Here is a 22,625-nt window from a genome sequence, read left to right on the forward strand (position 1 = left end):
TTGCTGTGAGAAGGAAACTTTACTCCTAGAGAGAAAATAGGGAGTGAATAGCTAAGCAACAGTGGTGAAGAAGTATTCAGGTCAATTGATTATATAATGCTGAAATCCACCTTTTCCCAGATATTTTGAGCACTTTGTCACCATAATGACGATGCAGCGGTATCTGCCTGTAGGCTGGTTCTGCTGTGAGTCTGCCTGTTCGCCATCTGCAGATGGATAGATTGTACTGAAGGTTCGCTTGACTGACAGCTGCCAGCGTAACAAGCCCTGTTCTGTTCTCTGTTGCCACTCCACATTACGTCCCTTCCATTTGAGATGCTGGAGATACTCATTTTGATAATTCACTAGCATACCAAGTTCACTTTAATTATCTCAAGGAAACCTGATTTGAATTCACGTAGAAGAGAGAAGAAAATGCAAAAGCTATATAAGCTTCAGCTTTCATGTGTTATGTTTATTTTTGCCTCTCAAAAAGTGTTGATCTCTTGTTCAGGGTGGGGAGGAGGAGTAAGAAAACCATATATTTCCAATTTCACCTTTAAACTTTTGTGGCTTAGGTATCTGGGAATTTACTCATGAAGAATTACTAATTTTTAGGAATGTAGAGTTTGGTGGGTAGTTTTTTTTTTTCTTTTTAGAAAACTTCCATTTGATGGCATTCCTGATAATCTGCTGAGAAAAGTATCAGCAAAAATTTTAACAGCTCACTTTTTTTTTTCCCCACACTTCTTAAACTATAGACTTGCTTAGCCAATGCGCTCCTTCAGTTCATCTTAAAGTACCTAAAATAAATGAAAATATATGAGACTAAAATAAAGTGTGTAGGAATTTTTAACTTCACTCAACTTCACTGAAGGCTTGATGAAGTCTGTCAAAAGCTATTATGCTTACTTTTGTGTTCATTTTTTTCAGTTTACTCTGATGTCTCCAAACTTGAGTAATTTTTCAGTCTTTGACACTTGCCAAATCTGTCAGTAAGACCTGGCTGTTTCTGTGTTGCCCAGAGAGGCTGTGGAATATCTATCCTTGGAGATATTCCCAGATCCTGGACAAGGTTGTCTGATGTTGACCCTGGTTTCGGCCAGACGCTGGACTGCAGGATGGTCCCATTTGGTTCCTGCCACCAGCTCTAGGATCCCAGTGGTATTTTTCCTACATTTTCCACTTGCATTCTCTAGCTTTCCAAAACATTATTATTTTTTTTTTTTAATTCTGGCCAAATGTCTGTGCAGCCTCTGATCTCTGTGAATGTCTCTTGCATGTTAAAAGTAATACTTAACTCTCTGTGATTAGTCAACTGGAAAATGCTTTTTTTTTTTTTTTTACCTTTCAAGTTGAAGTGATAAAGTGATTGATTATTTTTCCTAATTTTTTTTTAATACTGCACATATCAAGAAAGCCATTACATTCCTCATTTGTGTTCAAGAAGTTTTATTTTGGGAATGAACTGAATGATTTTCCATATTCTTATGATGACATGTCCAGATGAACTATGCTGGTTAGTTAGTAGCTCTTAACTCATTTATTTGTAATTATCTAAAGAGTTAGTTATCTGTTACCGTGTTTTCTTAAGATTCATTATTCTAAATCTTTTCTCCCTTTTAAAATTTTTGTTTATGGGGCATTACAAATTATAAAATATAAATACAAATTGATTTCTTCTGTGTTACTTGGTCACATACATCCTTCTGCCCTTGGAAAACAGGTAAGTAGATCCGATCATTGCCTTTTTCACCAAATTGTATTAGTGCCACAAGAACACCTCAGAATGCTAGGGCTCAGGGCTAGAAGCCGTCTGAGGGGGAATTGTGTTTTAAACTGATTAGAGCATACAAGTCATTTTCAGAAATGTTTATAAAAATGAAATAGTTGTCTTTTTTTTATTTTAAAAATTAAAGACCAGGAGATCACTTCTCTTTCACAGGAAAAAAGTATCTGATTTTTTTCCTCTATTCCCTTCACATATGTGAAACCTCTGAGACTCTCATAGTTGTCAGCTGTAGGATAAGGATTTGGGGAATGTTTATTTCTGAGGAGTGTTCATTCTGTTGCTGAGTAAATACCTTGCTTGATTCCACACTTTATCAACACTGTGAAAGAATGTCTTCCTTTGGAAGCCCCTAGCTGTAAATCAGCTATAATGGAAGCCCTCATCTAAGCTTTTATTGCAAGGATAAACACTCCAATAGTTATCTCCTAAAGTGTTTACCTGGCTTTTTCACAGCTGACTCAGTGGATCAGAGCCTTTTAATGTAGTCTGCCTGGCATGTTGTCACTAATCTCTGCAAAGCTTTTCTAATTCTCATATGATTAATAGTATAGTATGCTATTCATTGAGGAAAAAGTAAAACATTTTTTCTGTCTTGCTGCCTAATTTAGATGTTAAATTGCTAAATCCATTTACTTTCCAGGTTTAGTCTCAAAGGCAAATAATGCCAGTACTGAACTGTAAGCAATTGATGGACAGGAAAAATAGCACTTAACTCCCTCTCCTTGCCTTTATGTGAAAAACAAACCAAAATCTTTTAATTTGCAGAGATTCAGCAATGTAATTAAACTGTTGAAAAATAATCCCCCTTCAGCATGCTGTTGTCATATTGTTGAGACCAAAAGGCATCCTCAAGATGTTTGGGTTTTTGTTGGCTTTTTTAAATATAACTCGTTCTAACATACATGCTCAACTTCCAGTTACTTGATAAGGCAAAAACACCCAGATAATTGAAAAGTGCATGTAAAGTTAGCCCCCAAATTGTGAAACGAATGCATACTGGCAAAGAATCATAGAATGGTTAGAGTTGGAAGGGACCTTCAAAGGTCATCTAGTCCAATCCCCAGCAAGAAGCAGGGAGAAGCAAAACTAAAAGAGACAGTTGAATGTGATGGTGACTGATGCCACAGTCGTCATCCTTGTCCCCTGCCCACCACCACCACCTATCCTGCCAGCACGTGAGTCCAGAGAGCTCAGTTTTGTCTGACAAAACTATTGAACTGTCCCTGGATCCGCGCTAACACACATGGAGCTGGTTTTGGCATTTTCTGTAACCACAACCTGCTTGCTTCGGGATCCAGATGGTTAGTTCACAGGTGATAGGGCTGAGTTGACCAGAAATGAGAAATGTGGTTTCACTGCATTTTTCCTGGTTATCCCAAGCTCTTATCTCTGTTTCTTTTATTATTCTATCTTTATTCTGTCTTCTCCATCCATTTCTTCTGTCCGTAGCCCAGAATTGGTAGCTCCTCATTGCTCTTTTTGTTATATTTATTTGGTTGGCTGGCTTGTCTCGCTAAGATTTAGTGAGAACACTGTTCTGCTCCAGCACAAGGTTCCACATGCCCAAAAGAGTCATTCAAGGGAGTTTGCTTGACGCTCTCTGTCTTTTATATCCTTGCAATCAAAAGGAAAAATGAGCATAGGAAAGCATATTTGATATATAGTTATGGGCAAATTTAAGTAGCTCTTAACACTCATATCAGATTCTCATGAGCAAATGATAGTGTAGACCTGTCTACTGTCCTGCTAAAATCACTTACTGTCGAATGTAAAATATCTACTTGTACAGTATCAGCATGTTTAGAACTACTGCTGTTTTGTAAACTGATGATAGTGATTTACTTTGTATTATTCAATTTAAAAAGAAATAGAGTTAAGCACTGGTTTAGAAATATAGCAGAGCCCTCCTATGAAATATGTATTTTTGAATCTCTCACTTGTTGTTATTGATGGTGATTCAATTCCACCATGAATTGCATTTCTAGTTGATATGCAGGACCGTTTTGGTTGACAAGGCGATGAGTGCCAGATTCTGTGGTCTTTACTTTGGCAAAACTCCTAACTGTGAACTCAGCTTTGTTCAGGCAGTGTCTTGAGATCCTGCCCTGTGGAATTCAGTCCTGGGAAGCTCAACTTCTGCTGCTAAGTCAGCTGGTTGCTTTGGAAGGTCAAGTCTTAGGAGACCACCTGTACCTTTTTTGCCTCTAAATGTTTCTTCAGTGTTTACTTCAAAACTCTCTTAGCCAAATACAATTAGTTTTTTAGATGGCAAAGGGTTAATAGTCTCTGTTAACAGAGCTTAAGGAGTTAAACAGACACAGATCAAAATACTTCAGTGTCTAGAGGGATGTGTTTAAATGAACACCGAAAGGTTGGCAGGCCTCCAAATTAGCATAGTTTAAAGAATTCAAGGTACATTTAATTGGATCCTTGTAATCCCTTTTCCCTCAGAATGAGCATTTTAACAGTTTAATTCCTTTTGCAACCCCCACACATCCCTTACTCCAGTGGCCCATCTACAATAAATACTGTGAACTATAAAAGGCCTGGACATGTTCTAGCTGAAGTCGGTGGCAACAGGATGGAGTCCTAAATGCTCCACTCAGTCTGAAATTGCAGAGAGTGTCAGCCGGGGCTGAATCTTGGCCCCAGCAGGTTAAACCACTGCATGGATACAAGGAGCTTCAGCTGGTGTTGGTATTGCCAGGAACGGGCAGTTGTGTAAACGCGTGGTTCTGGACAGGATTACAGAACAGGAGCCGGGAGGCAGCAGTCTGAAGTGTCTAAGTCGCAGCCGCTGGTTTTGGGGCCAAGGAGCATCTCAGGTGTCAGAAGGAGATGGTAGCTGGGTAAGAGGAAGGGTGCACCACTGTTTTCAAGAGGAAAATGAGAGAAGCGTGCAGAAGAACCAAGGACCGGTACGCTCTGCTCACGTCCATGCATCAGCACGATGATAAGAATGCTCTTTCACAGCAGCGGCACAGCAGGCAACACCTAGCAAGGAAATAACTTAATAAATCAGGCAGGCATATTTACTCTGCAAATAAGTTTAAGCTTTTAATCTCCCTTACTTATAGAAACACTAAGTAAAGATATGAAGTGGCTTTTGCTTCTGCTTTTCAGCAGTCCTTTGCTGTCATGCCTTTCAGTTTTGGGGACATTTATGAAGTATTTGTCAGTGACTGCTGTTGTGCTGGTGCCAGCCATATTTAATGTATTTCAATCAACTTGAATTATTAGTTGTTAAGCAAAATGACTGACTGGCTGTTCTGCAATCACCCTTTTACTGGCTTTAATGGTCCTTGTTCATTGTTTGCCACCTGACAGTAATTGTAAGCTATTTGGGGCAGAGAAACATTGTGAAATACTACTTGAGAAAAATCTGGACAATGGCTCCACTGATTTAACCTTGCCTCTTCAGTACAGAGATCAAAATAGAATTTTAGTTTCCAGGAATCTGGAGCTTTCTGAATGGAAAACTGAATACCAGTAAAATTTTCACCCTCATCCCATACTTTCCAGTACACAGAGGGGCAGAAGCATTCATACAGGAATGAATTAAGTTCACTGGAGTTCACGGGATTTTTAGGACCTGGAGTTACCCAGTTACTCAAAAGGGAAGGTTTAATACCGCTGTGTGTTAATGAAGTCTTCCAAGCTGGTCAACTCGTGTATCAAAAATAGTGGTGTCGATGTATCGATTAGCCTAATGTCAAAGAGATTATTAAAGTTGAGCTGTCAGAGTACTACAAAATGTCATTATTAATTGATATTTTATGGAAGCAATTTCAAAACTTTGTCATTTTTTATGCAGATACAATCGTCTCCTCCAGCTGTTGCGCTAGTTTAGACTACATTGTCAGCTACCTCTTCAAGCACCTCGCAAAAGAAGGCAAGAAGACTCTAAGATGTAGAGAGATTTCACAGGATGGACAGAGATTGCTTCATTTCATGCAGCAGAACCCCGAAGTTCTACAGCAGGTGAATTAGTATTCTTTTCTTTGGGATATTATTACATTTCTGAATTTTGCTTGTTTTCAGACCTTCAGGTACTGAAGACCAGGGTGTCACTGGCTATTTAGTAACAGAACAAACCTCTCTCCGCTGGTATGCAACCCTGAGTACAGTATCTTAAAACATGGTGTTTCATTTTTACTTGTAAGAGGAGGTGTGTAAGATCATCAATACATTTCTGTAGACAAATGGGAAGGAAAGCCCTCTGAAGTATTTTAAGGGGAAGAGGAACAAATTCTGGCACTGAACCACACATTTCAGTAATGAAATGTGTAAATTGAATGGCTGTATGCTATTGAGTTTGAATATTTTATTTTGCAGTAGGTGACTCAGTGGGATTTTTTTCTGTTAAAGGTAAATACAATAGAAATTAAATCTTATGCTTCTGAAAAGGAAGTGGCCGCTGCAGTGCTTAGGAGATATTTTCCCTTCCCAGCTCCATGAGGTTTATCACGGCCCAAGTACATTACAAGGAGATCAGCTCGTATCTCCACATTTGCTCTGTGCCACATTCCCTTAAAATCTCATTAAACTATTTAAAAATGCATATTTACAAGAATCTCTGGATTCCTAATGCAGTTGCAAAGATGCCCTTTCAGGAGACGTTTTTCACAGGTCTGGAGGCTCTTAATGAAAATGGAAGTTATTAACAAAATGCAAATGCCTAGCGTGGTCATTTGTGTGTTTCTCTAGTAGGTGTGCTGTCATTTGGGAAAGCCTGGCATACAGTCACCACAGTTATTGTTGTCATTTGTTTACTGTTCTAATTGAAGGTGAAAAGTAACTAATGGTAGCTAATCTATTCCTGGCAGTATGTAGCATATTGTGAGAATATTAATGATGTTTATTATTGACATCGTTATCAGAATATGATGATTCCCTTGTCATATTACAGGTTCTTATGTTTTACTTGCCTAATAGGGGTTTCATGGAAACTAGCAACAAAGTCAGCATTTGAGTGTGTCAGATTGCTCAGTATTGTATCGTGCGTGCAATGATGTGAATGTGAAGGACAGAACAGCAACCTGGGCTCTGGACTTTCCCGCATTTGTGGCAATCTTGATGTAATACGTTGTCTGTTAATACGCAGTCATCTTTCACTTCACAGCAGATGACTCGGCGGTGATCTGTCTTTATTAACTCCAGATTCTGCGGAATACGTTATATTTATTTTGAATGCAGGCTTTCACGTACTCTTTTAAATATTAATGGCTGGTCTCCAGCAGTCAGCATAAATATGATTTGCATTAGCACTAGTCATATCATATTGAGTGCCTCTGATGTCAACTACTCAGTGTACTAATACCTGACATCATCTCCTGAGGTCACCGACAACTTTGACCTTTATTCTCATGCACAGTTTCTGTAGTCTCAGAAGCTCTTTTGAATTGATTTGAAATTTTGACTCTTCCCTTTATGAGGCAGTAAAATTGATAATTATTCAGATGGGAACTGAGCACTGAGTGAAAAATCAATTCCACCCGCTCTCTGCTGCGTATAAAATTACTTCTGAGTCTGCTGGACTGAACGGATGGCCAAGGTAAAAGCAGCAGGCAGAAATAGTAGAGAGGATTAGCTGGACAAAACTAATAGCCTAAAGGGATGGCTTTTGAGAGGAGGGAGTGGGCCGGCTGGGGGTTATTATCAGCAATGATGGGACTCATTGATCATATGTTTACATCAGGTTTCCATTGGGTTATAAATCAGCCCTGAATAGAAATGGAACCCAAGGCCTCGCGTTTTACCGGGGGGACGGTGTATTAGATTATTCTCACTTTCACACTCGGATGAAAAGTGAGACATTGATTATTCATCGGCTGGCCATTAAAACACTGGTTTTACAGATGAATTTGACTATCATGGAGGCTAATGAACAAGGTTGCTGCTTCATAACCAGCGGTTTCAGTTTTCAAGACATCTGTGTCGGTTAAGTAATGCATAACCCTATTAAAAGGAATGGGTTACAAATCGCTTAACAGTGCTGAAAAACTAGACCCTAATGACTAATTGTGCTTTGAGTTTGGAGAGGTTTGTCAGCTCTTTAAACTGAACGGAGGCAGTGATAACTGCAGTTATTTACTGGTTGGAACATTTCTTCCACGCTGGGTGTCTGGAAGTCGTTGGGTAGTTGCCGTTTACCCACGGCACCCGGGAGCAGCCCGCCTCGGGTCGTAGGGGCTGAGCTTGCCCCTCTCTCTCCTCTGGACACCGGGATCCCTCCGGGCCCCTCGGCCGGGCGGGGGCTGCGGACCCTCGGCCGGGCCGGGCGCGGTGCCGCCGCTTCCCGCCCTCCCGGGCGCGAGGCGGGGCCCGAGCAGGACGGCGGGCGGTGGGTGCCGGGGGCGCGGGGCGGGGCGCCCCCTGCCGGCGGGCTGCGGCAGCTTGCGGGGCGCGGTGTTCCCTCCCAACAAAACCCGCAAGAGCCGCGGGGTTATTTCCCTGTCGGCAGCCAGATAGCTGAGCCTCCTTGGCTGTTCGCACCTTAGCGCAGGTCGGTCAGTAGCGGTGTACCCACGGCTGGGGCCTCCAGCTTCTAGACTAGCAGAGCTGCATGTTTAGCATGGCTAAACCCTATTAATTCTGCTTTGTTTGCTTAGATACATCCTGTAGCAGCTCTGTTTTTCACAGAAGCAGATGTGACTGTACAATAGAGAAAACATGGAAATGAAACGACTTCTTAACGTTAAGGTGCAGGTTACAGCATCCTTTCAAAGCATAACAGCGGGCTTTGGGCCTGCTTTTTGCTGCGCCACCGGCTTTGTTCCCCCCGGGCGAGCTACTTAGAGCTTAATCTGCAAACAACTGCTTATGGTGGTGTCTTACAACTAAACTGAATTAACGTGTGTAAAGTAATTTGAGAGATACGGATAGAAAGCGGTATTAAGTTTATTACATTCAACTATTGCTGTTACATTATGTCGTGTTATAAGCATTTAATAAATAATTTTAAAAGGCTCCTGCTTTTTTTTATCCTGTTATTCTGGGATTGACAGATGAAGCCAGTGTTTGCTTCCACTTAATAAATGCAAGTGTAATTTTTGGTTTTAAGATGCTGCCTTTGTCTTCTGTTAATGCTTATCTTGGTGGATTGTATACGTTAGGCTCGTAGTTCAATTTTGGTGTGGCAAAGTACTGTTCACGTTAGTTCTTTCCAAAAATCAATCAGTTTTGTAGTGTCTTTCACCTGTAATTGTGACAAATGTTCTTAAGAGCCATGCATGATACATAAAGAACTCTGTTTGCCTAGCCATCGTTGAAATAATTCTGTGCTGGATGTGGAAGGGGATTAATGGTTGGTTGAATCGAAACAGGATTTCAGTGACATTTCAGTGTTCACTTCCTCGCCTGGGAGTTTCTTGGAGAGGTGCGTTAGGTGTAGGGGTAACGAATGAGGGAGGGCATCACATGGTGATTACATTCTGTGCGTTGTTTCCAGGAGGATTGCGTGGATAAGAGTAAGAGTGTGTTGGTAAGTTTGCGCATCGTACCAGCATTTGGATTAGATCCACGCAGCCTCTGTGCCACGACGCAGTGTGCAGCCAAAGCAAGCTCCGACTCACTGGTGTCGGGGCAGTGGTGAGCGCTGTTTGGCCTTGCCGAGGTGGAACGGCACCGCGCGCATCCGCAGCATGGCCAGCCGGGAACCAGAAGGCATGTGCCTCCTGGCCTGTGGCTGGGCCGGTTGGCTGCTGGCAGGTACACTCTGCTTCTCAGCCCCGGTGGGCCCGCAGCGGCAAACGGTTCTGGTGGAGAGCTGCCGTATGAGGTTATGCCCGTGCGGAGCCCTTCTTGAGAGTTCAGCATTTCTGGGGGCGATGTGTGGGGAGCGCTTCAGTAGGGGAAGTTGTCAGGGATGTGGGAAGAGCTGGTGTTTGTTGCCATATGGGAACATGATGGAGTACATGGACTGGAGAGGGATCTCTAGGAAAGGAGTGGTAGGTAGATGGGAAGGGAGCAAGGGTGGAATGGGCAGTACTGCGGTAACAGGAGGATGTGTAGCTTGATGGCAATAGGTGAAACCTCACCAGGCTGCTCGCTGGAGCTGAGCGCTTGTGACTTAGAACTTCACCGAGTGACTACGAGGCACTAAATGAAGCAGCACAGCAGCACTGTGTAGCAATTGTGAAACAGAATGTCAAGATGCTGGTGGCAGTGAAAAATCAAGTGGCATTACTAAAATAAAAATGTATTATAAATTGCTGCTTTCTGTTTTCCCTTTTATATAGTAAAATTGGTGATGTTTTAGTTTTTCAGGTAAACCTTAGTGTCACGTACAGCTAGTGTGGAGTTATGCACAGTAACTGAAATAAAAACCCGAAGAGGAGATGTGTTTACCATGCGTGCTTCGTGGCTCGTGGAGAAGCACTTGCATATAAGCACATCGCAAAAAGAAATCTCAGCTGTACTGACAGAGAGCAGTTGTGTAAGGTGTTGAGTACCTGAGCACCTTGAGCCATGTGTGTGAGCATATGCTCAATTTTAAGAGCAGATCAAACCCACAGGTGCGATTGTTCCTGTGTTTAAAATTAAATGTGTTTAAAGGCTCAGCTGAATCAGGACTGGAGTGCTCAGCTTTTTGCTGGCTTGAGCCTTGAAAGGTTTGATGCAGCAGTGAGGGAGATTTTCATTGGGACATCTGTTTTCAGCCTCTTAGCACAATTTAAAAATGTTATCCAATACTATCATAACTTTCTTTATTAATTGAACGGGATGGAGCTGTACCAGCTGTAGCCCAAGCCAGCAGAGACTTGGGTGGCTAAGCAACAGAAAAGGCACCATATTGAGTGAGCCAAAATTCAGTCTCCAAGTCATTTATTTTAACCAGTGACAATACGTTTAGACTCCAGTGTTTCGATTTGATTGATGGTTTAATATCATATATAATTTTTTTAATGAAGGGAACCCATTTAAATATGTTAACATTTGCACTAGTAGTCTCCCATGTACATAACTGCATTTCATCATTACTCTGATTGTTTTTGCGGTTGTGTAATTTGTATCAGCAAAATAACTATGTCAAAGCCATCTTATCTTAATGAAAAATACGTTTGCTTCTCTTTTATACGTACTTCTTACTGCGCGTGTATAAAGGCAGCAGCAGCCTCGGTCTCAAGTATATTGCTAAATGTATAGCTATCGCTGCATGAGTGCTGTCAATTAAGAAATCAAAAGTATTAATGAGCTTAGTGTCTTCTCTAATTCTGCTTTGTTTAAAGCCTTGTTGTGATTCGTTGTCATGTGAATCGAGTAATTTAATTTTAAGACTTTTAATGTTAAAATAAATCATCATTAGTGATGTATCTGAAGATTTCACGCTCTTAATAATGGTGCTAAATCAAATTGGGAAGCTCCTCTTAATCATCCAAGCTGTGCTGTAGTTTACACAAACAGTTCTGGGGATGGAGAGAAGTTTAGTTCCGCAAAGTAGCAGGTATTGTGCAGAATTCATCTACGGAAACAAAAAGCGGCGATGTGGCTTGCAGCACAAACTGCTAGAGGTGTCAGTGTTGGATGTGCACCCTCGGGCTAGGCAGCTGGTGTATGTATGCTTTTGTTTATCCCTTACTGGTTTATGTAGCCTTTAGGCCAGCACATGAAACAATCGTTCCTACAGGGTCAGCTGCTGGTCAGAAGCAAAGTAAGAAAAGACTTTGCCTTAAAACACGGCAGCCATAATTTTAGTGCAGCTGGCACCTGCTACTGGTGCACAGCGGGAGGGTTAGAGGTCAAAGAGGCAGTTGTTCTAAACTCAGTGATGGCTTAAAGGGACTTGTAGATTAATCTGCTTTATTAACTTCTGTATATTAGATAACTATTGCAGTGAATGACAGTCCGTCTTTCTGAATAAGTCCCTTCACCTCTTTCTGTTTTAAATTGGCTTTTGAGTAATGAATATTAAATAGAATACATTTCAGGGTAATTAAATGAAAACATTAGGATGATGTTGTTTTACAATCGTATCTATAAGTTTCTTGTATATTTATCTTGCATTATTACTGTTCATTGCTTTTTCTAGCAGAACAAAAAGCATAAATGTTTCAATTAAAGAGGAGGAACTGGCTGTATTTCTCAATAGCCTCGTGTCTTCTGTGCTGCATAAATATTTTCGAAAAGCAAATGAGTTTAAGGAGAAGTACAAAAATGTTTTATTCCTTGTTTACTTGGTGCAATGTAATACTTTACATTACTGGGAAATGTTCGATTTCTGCTGGCCGTGGTTGCTTTATATAAAACAGTAAGAGGTGCTGGTTTGGGGAAGGGCAAAAAATACTGCCATTCCGTAGAATCTAACTAGCGATATGAATAGCACCAATAATTTTGTAAAGTTCACATTATAATTCAAAATGCAGTTACAAGTGATGCTTGCAGTCTGGAAAGAAAGCAATATCTTTACAAAATGGATAGGGAAAGGTAACAATCCATTCCATGATCTGCTACTGGCAGGTTTGCCATTTGAGTAATGAAACTCTCTCTCAGTGAACAAACACCCTCCTCTTCCCCCATTTAAAAAAAAAAATAGCAACAGCTTACAAGGATGCTTAATTGCCGTTGGATATGATAGCAGCGGCCCATCGAAGCTTATAGCGGATGAGATGATGCTTGTGTAGAGATCCGGTGCTTGCTGAGGCACTTGAGCACCCTGACCTAGTCGGAGCTCGTTTTGAGCAAATGGAAAGGTATGCGTCACGTGTATCGCGTGTTTCGTTACAGAAAACTTTCTCATGGCTGGCATGCATTAAATACGTGTGCCACCTAACCTTGGCACATTTCCGATTTTCAGGACTCTGCAATTGAACCTCAAAGTTTGTGTTTTTCCTAGGCTAACAAATTGCTATTGGTTTTGGTTTTTTGTGATCCGGAGAGCTATTTGTGTGCTCAGGGTGTCTTCTGAAATAATGAGATCCAGAAACTTAGTTTGTTGGGACTTCTCTTCCCTGATTGGGGAAAAAAAAAAACCAACTTGTTGTTTTGGGTTTTTTTAACTGAAAATTGATTCTTGTGTATTTACATGTGTACAGGAATCTGCACAGTTTAAAAATAAAATACATTATTTAAAGTCCCAATGTCACAACAGTTTGATGAGATTTGGGAACACTGTTAGTTGACGTCAGCTTAGCTTAGCATAGTTTCAGTCAGCTTAGTTTAACTTCAGCAAATCCTCCCAGTGCTTTGCTGGGCACATCTCAGACGAGACAGTTTAGCTGTAGAAAGAGCCCTGCACACAAAGGACTGCTACACGACGTGGGATTTGACCTTGCGGTATAACTGTGTTTCTGAACTCATGGTTCGTTTCCCTTTAAAAAAAAAAAAATAAAATAAAAATGAAGTGTGTGCAACCATTCTTTAAAATCTTTTTAGCGTGACAAGTAAAGTAATCTTCCATTGATACTTAAAAGTCCATCTGCAGAAATTCAGGGAGAGTGTTAGAGAGATGCAATATCTATTGAAATGTTGAGTGTCAAACTGCCAGGGTAATGTATTTAGTATGAAATATAATATTCAGTGCATTTTGTTTTGATGACTGCACGAAATAGCCTTGTGCTCTTATCCTTTGTTGTTGTTGTGAAAGATGGTATTCACTGAGAAGTGTTGGTGACTGTTCAGGACGCAGTAGCAATATGCTTATTACCATCTTCATCATCTGTCTTTTGTGTTTATTTACAATAGCTTTGGTTACAGTTCAGGTTAATTGTTCCACAGAAGAAATTAGAATCAATTTAGGAACAGTCTGAAAACAGAAGAGGCTTGAAATCTGTTAGGCAAGTGGTCATTAATACTTGGACTAGGGTTTTTAAGTTCTGTGCTATTGTGCTGCTCTGCTCCAGTAAAGCTTTGCTGTATAGAACAATCCTTGAACGGCGGTTAGAGCCAAGCTTTGGGTTTCTTTTACTCTTTATTTCCTTCGAGGTGTGGTTTAAAAGCCCAGCCTGCTTCCTTATCCTTGCTGATTACCTCCGTATCCCTGCTAAACTAAGGTAAATATGGGTAAAATCATTATCCTGGTTCTAATTTTCGCTGTACTACCGATTACTGTTGCTGTGAGGGGGATGCCTCTGGGTCTGCTGCTGGCAGACATCCACACAGTTTGAGCCTGCGCTCAAGCTGCCTGCAAATCCCAGCTGCCTTGGGGCAAGCAACATCAGGGCTCTTGTAAGGGATCTACAAATCTTAGTGTTGCTGCAAGGCCAGGTGGATTATGTGGTAGACACTAGGCTGGACTTGACTTGAAAGTGAGTGCGAGCTTAAGCCCAGTTTAAGGGCTGCTTCTTGGCATGTGGGGTTTGCATACCTGAGGGTTGCACTGAGCGCACTTCCACTCAATGTCAGGATGAGTTTAGTTCAGATTCAGGGATTAAATGCACGCACAGTGTGAAATACCTTGAAGTTCCTGGGATGAAGGATTTAGGGCTGACCTCATGCTCAGCCTTTCCCTCCGTGTGCGGATTTTTACATTTCTAGAACGTTTGTGTAGATTCAGTTTGAGATTAGCCTGAAATTGGTTTTATACTAAATGATTTTGTTTTTTCCAGTATTAGCATTTTGTGACCTTGTCTTCCCTCCCCACTTCACTGGCATTTTGGAAGAGCTTCCTGTAGTAGAGATTGCAGAAAGCTAATGATCCAGCAGGCAAAGATCAATTCCTATGCTGAAATCCTGGTGCACCGTTAGATATTCCCAGATGCTTTTGTGCATCAACTCCCAGCACTTGATGCAAGAGAAGGCACCGGTGAATTTCTCAGCAGCTGGAGAAGGAAAGGGTGACGGCTTATGTTTGAGGAATTTAATGACGATGCATGCTGTAAGCCCTAGCGTCAGTTAAGGGGAAGACTGAAGGATTTAGACATAGGACCATTTACGTTCCTGAAGACAGACTCTTGCTGGAAGGCGTTGTTCTAGGTGAAACTACTGTTCTCTCCTCCCAAGAGGATTAAATAACCTGTAACTAGTCATTTGGTCAGAGATGCTGGTAGGGGACATGGACTTTATTCTGTGTCACCTCTCAGACAATACTGGCTGTACAAGGAAGGGAGAGGCTCTCACCATGCAGACTGGAAAAAATGCTTGAGGATCAGCTTCTGAGATAAGGCTAACTGGATTTACAAAGACCTGAGCCTAGCTGCTTTGTCATGTACTGCTAAAAGCAGAGGGTATTATTATAATTAATGTGTATTCATTTTTATAGGGATTTTAAAGAGCTCAGCCTTCTACACCAAACCAACCTGAAGTTTGTGTTACAAATTATGGCAGGTTGTGTGTTCCAAAAGTCCCAGTTAATCCCAGTTCTGTCATCTTTAGAAACAGCTCTAATACGGTATAGTTACAGCCACTTGTTTAGAAATGGCTGAGTCTTAAATAAACAACTTAGGTTAATTTAAAATGACACTCTAGTGTCTGTAACTGAAAATCTCTGAATGTTCCCTGCTAAAAAATGCAGATTAGGGGTTGATGTCACAATCTTAAATTATTCCAGCCTGAGGTGGAATAATTTGCTGTCTATCAGGGAGCACAGATGGATAGGCAAAAAGAAGCTGTGCAGATACACGAGTTTGTAAACATCTGTCAGCTACACCAGATATCCAAATACAAAATTTAGCACTTCAGGCAGCATCTGAGTATGTGACATTCAACAGAGGGTTTACATGAAATTCGGCACAAACAGAAGCAAGTCAGCACACCCTGGAAGGTAATAATTAATGAAATGTATCCCCTCCTCCCTGCAGAAAGAGGAGGTATTTCATTCATCAGGCGTCTTCAGTGTTGTTGCAGTTAACTGTTCTGCTTCCAGCATTTAATACAGCCAGCCCTTAGACTATAGGCGAAACTGCTCCGTCCTGTGAGACTTACTGCGTCGCTATAGGTGAGTCTGCAGCAGCCAGCTGGCATCTCTTCTTCATCCCTGATGGATGCCAGCTCACCCGGGAGCGCGATCTCCGTTGGGCTAGATGGGCCCGTTTCTGAGGGGTGAGACTGGACCGAGTCGTAGTCCTTCACACAACAAATTCAGATGCAACTGGGATTTGAAAAGAACATGTTCTGTCATGTTAGAATGTGCCCTCAAATTAGAGGGAAGATACTGAAATTACTGTTTGGAAACATGCTAGTACAGGGCAGAATGTTTCGCTGGGAACAGCTCGTGTCACAAACGTCTGCTTTGTGAACCTGTCAATGGCTTGAAAGGCAGTTCCCTGCTGGCTGAAGGTAGGCAATGGTGAAAGTTAGCCTAAGCTTTGAAAAGTCCACTTTGCACTACTCGTCTATATTGTTCTGCTATTAACGTACACTAGTTTATTTTGGCCATGGAAAAAAGAGAACTGCAGTGGATCTGGTGTAGTAAATTTAATGGGTGCGCTGCAGGTGCTTGTCGTTATCATTAAGCTATCATCCTATATGTATCCTTTTGGGTATGTGCTCAAGTTTCTCTTTCAGTTACAAAGCCAGATTTGGCATAAGTTAGTACACTCTCAGTTTATTATTTCTGCTGGTTCATGATTTGGATCTACTCCAAGTGAAGTCTCCCATGCTCATGGCCCTTTGGCCGGTTCTGAAGACACCCAGGGAAATGCCAAGCTCCATGCTCCCTGTAACGCTTCCTTTTTCACATTTAGAGCCATCTTTTCCATCCCTTTTGAGCATGAGGAGAAAAGACTTTCCTGGCAGGATGTAACATAAAACTGTGAAGGGTACGGACACGTAAATGGTGTTTCAGTCCATCAGCTAGAGGCATAAACCTGTTCATGTGTGCTGTGTGACACCTGGATGCCTTGGCTTGACACCATGGTTGGATTTTTTTTCTGTCTGATGCCGTCTTCTCTTTCTCCCACCCTCCCTCCTTCCACTACTCATCCCCTCTTCCTATACATGTAACAAAAACTAGCAACAGGACACGAGAGAGTTGAGAAGGGTGTCCAGAAGGAAAGCTGCTGTAAGGTAACTTGGCCCATTATTCGGTGCTGGAGGTCGAGGCTGCCCACGTCAGCTGCAGCAGCAGCATCCTACACTTCTGCTGCTCCGGAACAACTTGTTTAAAGCTTTCTGTTGGTCTAGCATAATTTCATAATGCAGGGAGACAAGACGTGATTCTTAAAACGCTTATGTATTGCAAATCTCAACTGATTTGCTGTTTCTGACAGTTAAAATGCTTTTAGTTCAGGAGTAATGGACTGGTTCTCACTTTCATTATAAATAAAGCCTTTAATTTTCTTATTTCATTTGGAAATTTTAGCTCTGAATGTGGAAAATATCAATCTGAAACTTAGGCTTTCTAGTAAAATAAATATTTTAAAACAACAGATTAAAATTTAAGTTATTTAATAATCTTGGAGCATTTAAATCTTCCTAATATTATTAGTAAATGATGATCCATTTATTGATATAGGAAGAATTGATGATGAAAGAACTGAGAAGTCCAAAGGACATTTAAATTAGTAATCACAGCTCCTAAATTAAGAGCGAACTGTCTGAAGCTAGAGCTATAAAAACCTACCAAGTTTCTATGCTAAACAATGAAAATCTGAATCTTTTTTTCAGATCTGTATGGAAAAACAGAGTGTTCTCACCAGCTGAGTGTTTGGTTAAAAGATCTATGTGTTCTTAGACCATTCTAAATCTTTTGTAAAGGAATACATACTGCTGTCTCTGATGTTAACATAATGTTCTTTATGTTAAAATGTTGCAGCAAAATAAAATATTCATCCCAACGTACGGGAGAGAGAAATTAGTTCTGGGACCTGCAATGATGCAAGTGCTCTCTTTTGAAAAGATGGAGCAGCAAAAAAAGCCTTGTTAATGGGAAGGCAGCTTCTTTTCTAGCTTCCTTTAGAAGTTTCCATAATGAGGGTTATCTTGACCAACATTTTCTTCCTTTACTCAAGAAAGAAAGAGGCTCTGAAGGAGGAGAGGCTCTGAAGAATTAATTTATTGGAAGAACAGTTCTTTATTCTTGCCTGTTCTGTCAATAGTTCCTTTGGTAAAGAACAAACATGTCAGGAGAAACATTATTGAACCAGATAAAGTGATGCCCGATGTTTAAGATAAGAGAACAGAGGCAAGATTGCTGTTTTGAACTAAGTAGAAAATAGATTATCTGCTCCCCACCCCTTTCCTTTTTAATGTCTCTTTCCCCACCTTGAGATCTTCTTTTCTGCCTGAGTCAGCAGAAGGACTTGAGCTTGCCCCAGTTTCTACCAATAGGGTATTTTCCACCTACAAAACAAACAAAAAAATTCTGTGTGTTTGATCCATTCTGCTTCTGAGCTCTCTGCTTTGTTTTGCTATTGTGTTGCTTTATGATCTCTTGTTAGATGATGAGACTTCTGGCAGAGGTGGAACCGTGGCAAACAGGAAAAGGAACTTTAAGGCTGTTATCATAGGTTTTGGTGCCTTCCTCGTGGTGGAATTAGGCTCAGTAATTGCTGAGTGTCTTCTGCATGTGCCGTAATGCACTCCTGACAACCTCTGACGGGGGTCTTGATATGATACGCGTTTGCCCCCGTTTTCTGCATGCAACTCAATGCAAGCTGTACGCCTTAATTTTTTTTTTTTTAAATCTTTGTAAGAAGTGGGATGTCTGAGATATCTGCAAAGAGAACACGATAGGAATCCAAATTGTCTACCTCTGCAAGTAATAAACTTACGTAACTTCATGCAAGGCATTAATCTCTGTTCTGGAGAGCTCTCGGGCAGACGTTACAGCCTTGTTCATATTGTGCAGTGGTACCACTAGTCCCAGTAGTTCCTTTAAACAGAGGCAGCTTTGTGTGGAGCATTAGCGCCTGACGGTGTTGTAACTCTGCAGTTGAATTGAAAGGAATGGGTTGACCCATGAAGAAAACAGACGTGCACGTGTCCAGGTATGAGACCTGGCAAACACATGAACGCAGTGTTGCTCCCTACATCATGGCTGATGATTTCTAAAAGGGCTCCCTTTCATTAATCCTTAGAGTCAGAAGTGGAATTAAAATTGTTTTACGGTAAGATGTTGTCAGAGGAAAAGCTTGGAAGTGGGAAGGAGGCTTTCACTGTTTCCTGTCCTGGTTGGCCAATGTCAAAACACACAATTCATAGTTACTGTTATGTAGATTGCTTTATATTGGCTTTGTTTTTATGAATTGTAATGTTCATCGTATTCCTTGTTTTTTAGAGCTGTCATGCACAGAGACAAGTAAGTGTTTCACAGGTGAATTTTGGACATTTTGATGATCTTCCATATTTGGATCAAAAACTTTCCTAGAATATTTGTTTTGCCATTCATTTGCAATTTAGGAGCAATTCTGAGCTGGAGTCCTTAAAGACATCCTCGGGATGTCCTTAAAGACATCCTGTTTGAAGCTGGAGTTTGAAGAGGTGGCACTTTCCCTCTGGGTCAGTTGTAAAGTTGTCCCTGAGCGTGCCCTTTTTAGATTAAGCATCACATGCCTCACACTTTTTGTAAGAAATATGGGTACATCAGTGTTGGTGCTCTGACTAAATCACAGCTTGAGTGAGTTTGTTTAATGACATAAAAAATGCTTCTGTCCTAACAGCTGGCTTTCTCACAGACTAGGAAGATTAAAACATGGAGACGAATTAAGTATAAGAAATTGTAATTATTGTTCACGGTTGCAATACAAAACCGTGTTGGTGCTTGTGCAGAGGTTTTAAATGGTTTGCATTAGTTCCAAAGCAGAATAGAACTGGTTTTGTCCTATGAGTAACGAAAAATGGTTTGCCGGATGCATAAAGCATGAAGTCTGGTGAAGAATTGGCCTTTCCCACGCCAGACCGTATGTTCTTAACTTGAAAGCTCAAATAATTTGTCGATATCTGTGTTCCAGGTGATTTGTAGTGCTAGGATTCATCTTTTTCATTTAGTGAAACATGCTGTTTGACTTCGCCCTGGTCAGTTATTACAGGCTGGTTTGCAGTGTGGCAGCTCTCTGGAGAGCCTGCTCATAGCTACTCATTGGCCTAGAAGAAAGAGTTTAATGATTTTCTACTTCCTCTATGTTTGGTTTTAGGGTGTAGATATTTTATAAGTGTGAGTCAAACTATTTAGTGGTGACATTTTACAAATTTGCACTCTATTTAATCTCTGAGTAATGTTTTTAGGTTCGTGTACGTTGTGGCCTTTGGCATTTTGGACTGATATATCTCAAGGATATCTTGGAGTGTTTTATCTTTAAATGGATTCTTACAGTTATTTTGTAATGTCTTTTTACAAAAGTTGTGCCAGTCCCTAAGTAAGTCCTACCCTTCCTAGCTACGCGCACCAGAGGTATAAATGCGCAGCAAGACCTGAGGAGGCCTCGGAGGGCGAGTACTCGGTGCGGCATTAGCTGGAGGGTCTGGTTACACACCAGCCAACAAGCAAAGTGAATTATGTGCCTTCACTTTGGGTGCTAGCAGAACTTAATTGTAGGGGTTGATGGATCTGAGTGCTTTATAAAGTTGATGAAGTGGCTTTGTCCCTGCTGTAGAGCTCTGTAAACTAAGCCACAGAAGTAAAGCGAAATGTCTGAAATGAGAGGCTGTGTTTGTAGCTGCGATGGAAATGGTATAGATGTATAGACTTTGTGCTGTAATCGGGGTTGCCTTCCTCGAAGCGAGGAGTGCTCCCCTCAAATGCCTTGCAGTGTCATGCACAAGGAAAGGTGGATGTGAGAAAACCAGGATCGATCTTGAAGAACAGATAGGGATTAATCTGAAACTAATACAGGCTACTGGTCGCACGTGTATTGCTCTCCTAGAAGTAGTGTGACAACAGGGCAAATCCCTGTAGTAAAGTCAGAGCCTGTACCTTAAATTAACGCGGCTGTAAATCTCAGTTCATGTTTGTTTTAACTTCAACTTTTTCTTTAGAGCTGAGCTTTGACATTTGTTTCCTTTAACTTTCTTCACCTGGCAGTTTTGGTTATGGAAGTGTTTGTTTGGAATAATTACTTTTGTAATGCCATGCTCGTACATGAAATATCTGTGATTTCAGCATGGTAATAAAGATCTCATTATTTTTTCCTTCTCGACACATCACGCAGTATAACAACAGTATCCATATTCACATAAACTGTCTGAATTTTCTTTCAGATGATGTCAATCCTAATGAACACCATCATTTTTGAAGACTGCAGAAACCAATGGTCTGTGTCAAGACCGCTGCTTGGACTTATACTTCTCAATGAGAAAGTGAGTATTTAAGAAATTCCACCAGATTCGGTCTTCACATGCCCAAATAGTTGAGAGAACTATTTCACATAGAACAAAGCTGCCTGTTGCACTTCAAATCCCACATCTCTTTCCCTGGGCCCTTGCTCCATTATGCTCACGTTAGGAGTGGAGAGTAGGGTTCAGCTCATGTACCATATAGTTATTTTACAGCTTAGTTCTCTGAAGCTGAGTGGCTTCATTTTGATGAAAAATCCTCTCAAACCTTTACCCCAAATTTTACGCTCAACCTTAGATCATGCAAGTATATAATTAACCTTTTTTTTTTTTATAAATTCTTTATCTTCACTTTTCCAGAATTGAGCAGGAACAGAAGTTACCTAAGCTCATCTGGCTTTTAGACAGAAGTATGAAGCAAGAACACTGTGAAAATCACATTAGAAAAATTGTTTCCTAGAAAATTAGTTAACCAGTTTCTTTTTCTGAAAGGTTTCACAGGAACAACCAGCTTTGCGGGGTATTATCTGAGCGCTTACACTTAAGTAGTCACATTGATTGCAATTTGGATTGTGTGCATCTGTGGCGGATTCCGTAAACCAGGAAATACACTGCAATTTGCCCTTTCAATAAAATCCGAAACTATGAATTTGGATATACCCATCATGTTTCCCTGGTGACTTAATAGAGACAATATTGTCTGAAATGGAAACCATCTGAGTAAATGAATGCGAGAGGATCTAAATGTGGGTATTTTCTGCACGACAAGGCATCGTTTCTGAAGATACTGACCTGTTGTAGTCACCACACTTCAGAGCTAGCTCTAACTTTATTCTGAATTGCTTTATCTCTTGGGCAGCCACAAGGCTCAGTGTATTACTGCTTTGGAGAATGAATTGTCTATACAATAAGAGGGTGCTGGAAAAAAATAAGACACTAAGATTAGCAGCAACCGCATACATTAAAATTCAAACTGAAATCCCAGCTATGGAAGGAAACTAATAGAAGAAGAAAATATATCAAGAAGAGAAGCGCTGTCTCATCATTCACCTGTGCTGAAGGATCCAATTTTAGCCATATCCAATAGCACTCTCATTCATCTTCTTGGTGTGTTATTGTGATTTAAATCCAAGCTCTATAAGAGAGAGCAGTTCTTTTAAAATGATTGAGAGGGAATAAGGGCAAATTCAGTGTTTAGGAAAACTTTATGACATCACAATATTATACTTTACAGATGGAAGCAATATTTCCTACTTTGGAAGAAAAACTAATCATTTTCTATCTGCTCTGAGTCACTGCATCATTATAAAAGTGGGAAATAAGTAGTTTTGTGCATTCCCAATCTTGTTCAAGACGACACTTTTGTTTATATAATGCTTCTGATTTATAGTGTTTAAGTATTAGCCTGACTACATATTAATTATGGGATTTTGATGCTTTGGTATAAGAAGAAATTAAATATTTCACTTGAAGATAAAACCATGGAGCTGTAAATCATAAGGAATAAATTTGTGACTGGCAGAATATTCTTTTTACTGAAATTAGACTAGTTCTAATGATTATGTGTTTTGCTTAGCAGACATGGATATGTACAAGCACCTTTACTTAGAAACAAGCTTTACATTTCTTTTGGAAGGGTGGAGAATAGGAAATAGAATTTACAATATTTGTATTGCCCCTTTAGCATCAAGGTTATTTTTTGTTC

At 40.7% G+C, this 22,625-nt stretch overlaps 1 protein-coding gene across 2 annotated transcripts in view; it reads left to right on the plus strand.

The window, feature by feature from the left end:
- The window catches only part of RANBP17 (RAN binding protein 17), a 156,160-nt gene that overhangs the window by 127,535 nt on the left and 6,000 nt on the right, over positions 1–22,625 (plus strand). For both annotated transcript variants that reach the window (XM_086758784.1, XM_086758785.1), the window contains 2 exons: positions 5,586–5,752; positions 20,846–20,944. In XM_086758784.1, the coding sequence (XP_086614910.1) occupies positions 5,586–5,752; positions 20,846–20,944 (266 nt within the window). The remainder of the gene's footprint in view (positions 1–5,585; positions 5,753–20,845; positions 20,945–22,625) is intronic.

This window comes from Chlamydotis macqueenii, chromosome 14, assembly GCF_036417535.1.
Source record: "Chlamydotis macqueenii isolate bChlMac1 chromosome 14, bChlMac1.mat, whole genome shotgun sequence".
Taxonomy (NCBI): Eukaryota; Metazoa; Chordata; class Aves; order Otidiformes; family Otididae; genus Chlamydotis; species Chlamydotis macqueenii.